Source organism: Morone saxatilis, unplaced genomic scaffold (genome assembly GCF_004916995.1).
Source record: "Morone saxatilis isolate NCDOM2014 unplaced genomic scaffold, NCSU_SB_2.0 Contig17, whole genome shotgun sequence".
Classification (NCBI taxonomy): Eukaryota; Metazoa; Chordata; class Actinopteri; family Moronidae; genus Morone; species Morone saxatilis.
The window spans coordinates 15,205,924-15,214,849 of record NW_023339729.1 but is presented as its reverse complement, the minus strand read 5'-3'; the positions used below and the strand labels follow the sequence as shown (position 1 = coordinate 15,214,849).

At 40.0% G+C, this 8,926-nt stretch overlaps 1 protein-coding gene across 1 annotated transcript in view; it reads left to right on the top strand.

Annotated features, from left to right (window-relative positions):
- The window catches only part of camk2d2 (calcium/calmodulin-dependent protein kinase (CaM kinase) II delta 2), a 40,705-nt gene that overhangs the window by 154 nt on the left and 31,625 nt on the right, over window positions 1-8,926 (top strand). Inside the window, exon 2 of the mRNA XM_035659728.1 lies at window positions 2,271-2,365. Within this exon, the coding sequence (XP_035515621.1) occupies window positions 2,271-2,365 (95 nt within the window). The remainder of the gene's footprint in view (window positions 1-2,270; window positions 2,366-8,926) is intronic.

Genomic DNA, 8,926 nt, shown 5'->3' with positions numbered 1-8,926 from the left:
GAGAGAGAGAGATAGAGATAAATGTGCCCCCAGTTACCAGAGCGTCCCCCACTTCGCATCCTATCACCCTCACTGATGGAAGTATTTGTAGTATGTGAGGAAAAGGAAATCTCCTCTACAGCCTCAGCGCTCTGCGTTTATGATCCAATGCGTGTACATCTTACACCATCTGTCATTAATAATGCAGCCATATTGCTTTTATAGTACCTTTTAACTCACCTGATCTCTTTACTATGTGCAGCACAATGCAGCAGACCAGCTGGTACTGATGAAATGAAAATACCACAATGGTTTTGACCAAATACCACAATGGTTTGTGACCAAATTGCTTTTTAAGTATCCAGATATTTACACAATGCTGGAAATTATTATAATGGTTAGTCAAGTAATAATATACACAGATACATTCAGAAAGCTGTCACCAATTCACTGATTACCGATGTGGCAGCTGGCCAAAACAGACCTTTTCTATGTGGATTCTGCACTGATTTAACACCAATATGACTATGCAAAGGTACTTAAAAGGCTGATTTCTTAAACAAATAACTTAAGTTAAATATCATGTTAATAAGCTCCTCCTCCTCATGATAAATTATTTAACTTATACATTGTCACCGCTGATTAAAGGCTTTGAAGCTTTATTTATACTTCTGCGTCAAATCGACACCGTAGGTAGGTGTAGCCTCATTCCCCCCTAGAAATGTAACTACATGTTGCAGCTGCAACGCAATAACTGTGATTGGTCCGCTTGGTGTGTGTGTGCATTGACTGAGAATGGGAAGCGACATGCAAAACCCAGATGAGTTAATAATACTGTTTGAGAATCCCTCTTCAAACATACACACAAATTCCCAGACAAGTGTGTCCTCAGACACACATACACAGCCAAGCTAAGAATTCATGTACAGTGTAGAATAAAGAGACTTTGAACAAACACAGGATCTTCCTCATCATCAGTTGGTTTGTCTGCTTACTTTGAACCTTGTTCCAGCTAGCTTGCCTTTACTTAACTTTCAAATACAAAAGCGCAGGTAATTTTAGTAGACATTTACATATGCACTTTACAGCGCCATACTACCCAACTATGCAGGATAGTCAAGTAAAAATGCTTATGTAACATGTTATGCTATCATCATTTCCTTCACCAAATCCCTTATAAATTAGAGGTAAGCTTTAGTGGCAAGCTGCTCACTCCAAAGGATGTTAGATAACATGTCTATGGTACACATCACTGTATGCTCAACAGTGATTACATGGGCACAAAGCTTCAGTTATTTCTCATATTGTAACACTGATTTAACCAAATAATATAACATTGTGCAGTAACATCACGCCACAGTTATTAGAAGTAGCAAGTGAAAGAACAGGGTTCATTTAAGGTAATGAGTACATTTTCTGCTTTGAGTCTTCACTGTCTGCATTCAAGTGCTTCTGTTTGTGATAGCTTTGATGCTGTCTGAATATCTCTGATGTTGTCTGGAGCTAGACAGGATGAGAACAGATTTCTATTTAAAATAAAAAGGCGTGCACAGACAGAGATGGAGGCTGAATAGCAAAGTGGCCTCCATGGCTGCAGAGCTGAGCAGAGGCTCCATGGCTGCGTTTAGAGATGAGAGATGCAGCGCTCTGCTCTTCTCCTCCCTCAAATATAGCTGACCTAGTTTTTTGATCTTCATACATGTGCCTGGAACACCAGAACAACACATGGCTTAAACAATAGAAGGCTAGTAGGCACGTTCGTTGGTGTTAATGGTCTTGTGTAGTGATAAGGACAGTTTGTACTGTAGGTATGGGGGTGTGAGTGTGTTTGTGTGAGTAGCTGCGAAGATACTGCATCAATGCTTTTGTGCAATTTAATGATGAAATGTGACTGTAGAACCTCTACTTTAGCTCAGCCATGTTTGTTATTACTCACCTAAGACATCCAAGGGCTCTTTCATAAAGCAAAAGTATCAGTTAAATCATCGTTATTTCAGTAAATCTGCCTTATTTTCAGGAAATCATTTTTCATAAACCAAGTTACTATGGAAACATATCCCTCCAGACTAGCTTGATTCCTCCAGTAAAGCTAGTTTTGAGGCTTATCTTCACTTGTAAGAGTCCTATCTCCAAATCAATCAATCTGAAGAACCTGTTTCACTTTCTCCATCCAGGTTGTTACACTATGCCCTGCTTTTCTAGGCCCTCTGATTGCATATCGGCTGGTATGGATCACACATGTACTTTTTTGAATACATTAGTAAGTCTTTCTATTTGTGTGTTCATTTCAGGGGCGCATTCTCCGTGGTCAGGAGGTGCGTTAAGATCTCATCTGGACAGGAATATGCCGCTAAAATCATCAACACTAAGAAGCTTTCTGCCAGAGGTAGGAAACACAAACAACATGTACAGAAACACACACACACACACCACACATGAGCAGAAAAAAATATGCCCCAAGTGTCACTAAGTTACGTTTGGATGAGCTGTGAACATTACTGCCCCTGAAACAGACTTTGGGGAGAATAAATTAATGTGTCCCTGTATGTGCGTGTGTCACAGTGAAAGCCAGTGAGTGAGAAACAGACAGGCACGCATGGGGCAGAGACTCATCTGGATTTTGGTTGATTAAGTTTCCTGTGAGGAAAACAGTGAATATTTCGACTAAATGCTGTAACTGCGTTTGCCCGCTTGCACTTTTTGTGCTGTGTGGTACTGTACATGTTCTTCTTCCTTTTTGTTTTATTCATATCTGTCCTTTGGTTTATATGTAAATGTTAGTCATACACAACCGTTTGTGTGTGTGTGTGTGCGCGTATGTGCTTCTGCGTGTGTGTGCATGTGTTCCGTATTGATTCAGGGCTCTGGCTGGTCTTGTCGTCCCAGGGGCAGATCTCTTGCGAAGCCGACCCAGTTCTTTCACATCCGTCACTGTAATTGTAGCCGCTGGCCTGGTTGCCTTAGGCTTGGGACACACACATAATCACACACACACTAGCTCACACACACATACGTGCACACGCAAGCACACACATGACCCAGGAAACTGCCAACATCATATTCGTGATTATTAACCAATGGTGTGTTGCGGCTTTGCTGTTCCTCCTTCTCTTCAGCCAATGGCGTGTTTTGTCACAGCTTGCCGGCCTATGATAACCAATGACTGCTGTCATACCACACAAGGCGTCAGGCTTTTTGTATATGTGAGCTGAGCCATTTAACTAAAATTTTATTTGTAATAATTTACTGTAAATTGCCTTGGCTGTTGCACTTGTTAAACCGCTGCCTATAGTCTCATTGTGATGATGTTTTTGATTGTGTTGTAGTGTGTGTGTATTAACAAGCAACGTCCTCCCCCTCTTTGCAGTATTTTACCTTTCATTCTTTTGCAGCAGCTCCCAATCTTCCCTCCTCCTCAGCATCCTCCCTCTCCATATTCTCTACTCTTTTGCATTTACTCTCCTTCCCTATTTTGCATTTTCTTTATTCTCCTTCTTTTAAATCTGTTCTCTCTCTTCTTTTTGATTTACAAGCCACTGTCATATTTCTCACTAGGTACTTCTACCCACCCCCCTCCTTCCTGCACACCTTTTCCTCTACTAATACCCAACCATCTATCCCTGCCTTCATTCCTCCATCACTCTGCTTCTTATCTCTTCCTTTTCTTTGTTGTCCTTCATGCTGCATCCCTTTTCTTTGCCACTTTCCTCTCTCCTCCCTCACCAATCCTTCGCTCTTTCTCTTCTGCCCATGTTGACCCTCCCACTTGCTGAGTGCAGTGTTGGTAATAGACACCACGGCAGACGGATCAGTGTCTCACCACTTGCATGCCGGGACAGATTTTCCAAAAATACTGCAAAGGGTTATCTCACCGCATATGTATGTCTCTCTCATCTCTCATTCTTCCTCTCTGTGTTTGTGTGTATAGAGTTTTACATACCGGGCATGCTAGCGTGTCAGATATGGTCTTACCCTCTTTCCGCAATAAGCCCTCGAATTGCAACTCTGATTCCCTTCTCTCTGGCAGGATCATGACCTCCCCCCAACCCCACTCCATCACTGTGTGTGTATTTGCCTATCCAAGTGCATGCGCGTGTGTGAGTATATATAATTTAAAAGGGTTTAGGGTGGGATTGGTGGCTGGAAAGCAGGAAGATCAAGGCACTGTGTGTGTGTGTGTTTGGTGTTTCTGGTTATACATGCACACATGAGGGGTGGGCCTATAGAACCAGTCACAGTCCTGCAATCTGCAATCCTGATTATGCAGCTTTTCATTAAGAGCAGCAGATGAGTCAGTGAATGAGAGGAAGCAGTAGAGAGAGAGATAGAGAGAAAGAGGAAGAAAAGGATAGGAAGCAGAGGGAGGAAGACAGATAATCACATATCATAATAAGTAAGAAAGAAACAACGTAAAGTCAAAATTAAAGTGTGTGCGCGTGTTTGTGTATGCAGTATCCCTCACAGCAGTTGAATATTTGTCCTCTCCCTTATGCATGCGTCAGTGTCCTGTCACTATGACTCTGTCTGCAGTCTTTTGTCACTTTGTATTTGCTTGTGATGTGCTGTGTGTATGTGTGTATGTAGGCAAACGTGCATGAGCTTGTGTTTCTGTCCGCACTCCCACGTCTGTTTGTGTGTGTGCACATGATTACCCTTGTTTGTGTGTCCGTGCACTAGTCTCATTCCCTGACTATGTGACCCTTTCAGCTTGTCTTAACAGTTGGATAGGTTTGCATTGTTACAATAAAGATGTTTTGAATTTTAAAAAAGGCTTGCTTTTCTCGCTATGTAAATATTGCATTGCACCGTGGGAGTGACACAGTGATAAGGAGATAGGGTAAAGAAATATGGCTACACTTACAATGAGGGAGGAATTAAAACAACAATTTAACAATATTTGTTTTGACACAGCATTGATAATGCGTTTCATCCTCTTTCTCCCATGTCTTTTTTTCTTTTCTTGTTTGAGTTCTTGTTCACATGCCAAATACAGTTTAGTCCCATCAGTTCTGCCGAGGCTGTATCATTGTTCCTGGCTTGATGTTGCTCCTGTCCACCAATCTGTAACTGACCTTACTTCATTGTGGAGTTTTTATGTTAACAGGGATGTCGTTGTTATTTCCGTTGTGTGCAGGTGTCATGGTAACAGAAATGATAGCTGTTGCTGAGGTGTAATCCAGTCTGCCCCAGTGGTGTATGCACACATCACAATGATACAAATGCATATGTGTGCTTGTTTTCTTTTTTAATATCGCTCCTTGTGCAGTTTTCCTTCATTAGGCAAGATAGGGATTTGTCTTCCCTCCTGCTTTCCCTTTCCTCACTTATTGTCTTTATTCCTGCATTCCTCCGGTGTCACCGTGACTGTTTTGCCTCGCTTTGAAGTGAAGGGAAGGAGGAGAGAGAGGGGATGTGATTGTGGGAGAGAGAAAGGAGGGGAAGAAAGGAAGGAGAGATCAGTGGGAGGGAGGAGGATCACATGACTCACTGGGTACTTGTAGGCTAAAAATAAATATTGGTCATTCTCTCACTCTCAGTGTCTCTCTCTCTATCTCACACACACACACACACACGGTATTGAAAATATTCCATCTTTTGAAAGGAGCCAGGTTTTTGGTTTTAGTCGATGCTCACCTGTCTGGCCAACCAGACTGTTGGTGCACATTGGGAAGAAGAAGCATGAGGCTGAAACTGTAGCCTCTGTGTTTGTGTATCTATGTGTAGGTTTACATGTTGAACAATGTGGTGAATCTATACATTTTCTGACCATTATTGTAAGAGTACAATGACTGAGGTTTTAGTCATCGTTGCTGCTAAATGCTCCACTATGTTCACCAGTCGCTAACTTCGTTTGTTTGCTGCCGGGCAGGTAGATCGGTCGGTTTCAGAGTTTTTTGTGTATGAAACATCTCAAGCCGATGTTGATATAATTTGTGTTCACAATTTGGCTGTTCCCCTTTCTCCTTTTCAAACCCGTAAGCGTAAGAGTAAAGTAAAGTTAAACTAAGTAAAGTTACAGTAGTTTCTCTGTAGAAAAAATTTAGCAAATGAGCTCACATTTAATAAGACATAATTTTTGTCTAACGTTATTAAAGACTGTTGAAAAAACATTTAAATCAAGTTCTATATACTAGATTTCTTCCAGGGCTTTTAGCCATGTCTTGTGACCTTCATGAGAAGATTTTGCTTAGCTAGTATTTTGCAAAGTGCCTAGTACACATGATGACAATTGAACCGCCTCCATTACAACTGACCAACGTTCATCCACTAATTATGGCCAAATATGTCTGAAAGCTCTGGAAGAAATCTAGTCAGTGAACCATGAGCTAACAATGAGCTTAATGCCTCGTTCTTATGAACCTTAAAAATACTTTGACAAAGGCTATCTTTATAAAAAACAACTTTGGCCGATATATACATTAGAAGACATAGTATTGGGTTGCAAAGAGCACACTAGCCAGATAACAACCTGGTATAGTTTAATTTGTAGCTAATCAGTTACAGCAATATACATTTCTAGAGACTGTTTAGGCTGCCAAAATCTCCAGATACAACTTACAACTGTGTTAATAATGTAAGTTAGAATCAAAATTGCAGCTCTTGCATTTTTAAAATCAATTGATTGTTCAGCCTGGAAAGAAACTACAGTATGACTAACAAGGGTAACTCTGTAGAAAGCGAGGGCGTCCTTAATTATAGGGAACTGCATCTCCTCCTCTCCGCCTCTGTCCTTTTCAACCTTTTTTTATCTGTTTGATTTACCTTTTCTCCCTAACAACTCTCCCCTTCCTGTCCTCCCCCCTCTTCCTCCTCCTCTTGCTCTGGCTCTTTCTCTTGCTCTTAAAGTGAAACCACAGTCTCAGTCTCTGTGTTTCATGGTGAGTCTGGTCTCCTTCCTCAAATGCTTACAATGCGTTACACTGTTCAACATTGAACCAAGAAACAGCTGTGAAACAGAGTGATAGAGAACGTATTGATTGATAGACAGACACTAATGTCATAAAAAATGACGAATAAGAAAATGCCTTGATTGCTTGTTTGTCTGTCTATAAATACTATAATACTGGAGACTGCGGGAGGAACTGAAATTCACATTAAAAGACTTCTGTTTCATTTATTCATTCATTTATTCATTTATCATTTGGATTGATGGGATATAGCACTGCTGCCACAAAGTTGCAGATTTTTAAAAACATTTTAAAACATTAACATTAAAATATCAGATTTCGTTATCAGTACTATATATATATATATATATAAGTTCTTTTTTCCAGGAATCCTATTTTGCTTCCAAGTTCCAAAATCTCACAGGCCAAATTCCAAAGCAGAAGATAGATTTTCCTGACTAAAGTAGCAGTAGTAGTAGATTACATTACTGCTATTGCTTTCCCTACCTTTATGTAAAAGAAAAAGCTGGATGAAAATTTCAAGTATTGTTCTGTTGTGGCTTCTTGGAAGGCGGAAGGCACTGTGGGTAAACCAAGAATGTATCTCTGGTAGATATAGAAAATGTGGAAGTATTAACAGTTGGTGTGTTCTTGAGTGTCAAAGTTTACACACTTTTAAGGGTACGTGTGCATATAGTTACATACATTATATTAAGAGATGTATTTGGCTTCCTTAGTCACAAACATTTGCTGGTTGCTGTGCAGTTCATGTGGTAACCAGGGAGCTAGTGTCTTTAAAGGAAGAATTTTTAGACACGCGTGCTTTGATTACTGTAGTTTAGATAGCAGAACAAAATCATTTGTACTCTGATTATGTACATTATGTACCATAATCATAATATAGGAATCCACTGTACGGTAAAGCTACATTTAAATCTATATTATTTTGTATCAATATTTATGATTATAATAAGAGAATTTGTGTCAAGATGTCTCCAGACCACCATGCTCAGATTAAACCACTTCTACATATTAGTCTAATGTGCATGCGGCTGCATTACGCTGGATAAGATAAAAGGCAGACATTACTGCACGTTATAAGCCTCCCAGCAATACTCTGGGGGTAGCTTTATCTTTGACACCAGCCACCTTTTGTTTCTCCTCAGAAGAGAAAGCAAGGGAGTTATCAGTCTCATAATTCTTTCTCTATTGGGAACCAGCGGAGGGTGACGGTGTCTCGGCATCCGGGATGGTTTCATTAGACCCCCGTGTTCTGCGGGGGGTAGAATGGAACTGTATGGAGGAGAACTACTTAGACACTGGTCGCAGAGGATGTTACATTCACCCCACTACATCTTTTTAATTAAAACTCTTAATTAAATTGGAGCAGAGCAATTCTGGCACCCTGTTAGGGAGTGTGTGTGTGTGTGTGTGGTGGATCAATTTGTGTGTGTATTAGTGTTAGGACTTCAAACTAAGGTTTACTTTCATTATCGATTAAATTATTAATTGTTTAAACGGATTAATCAAATTATGCCTATCACAAGTTCCCAGAGGATGTTTTCAAACTGCTAATTTTGTCTGACCAACAGTGAAAACATCCAACGGTATCAAATTTACAATGATATAAAACATTAAAGTAGATTTTGGAAGATGTAACAAACTCAACTTTCGTATTTTTTTGTTTTAAAAGATTTCAGTTATTCATAGATTTTCAGAAATTGCTGGTATATATACTTTACAGATACATCGGTATATCAACCTTTTTCCAGAAAATTGCATTTAGGGGAAGTGCTACATTTACTGTAACACACAGAAGTTGCATGAGTGGGATGACCAGAGACTGGGCATCACATGTCCCATATGTGGGTTAGGTTTAGGCAACACTATGGTTAAGGTTAATGGAAGATTATGGTTTCAGTTTAATGTTAATAAATACTTTGAATTTCATGTTTCAGGTTCTGCTTCCGTAATAAGTTACAATGCTGTTTTAACAACAAGACATTTCTTGGCAGATACTGACTTGGTTACTTTATTGTCATATGAATTATGGAACTTAA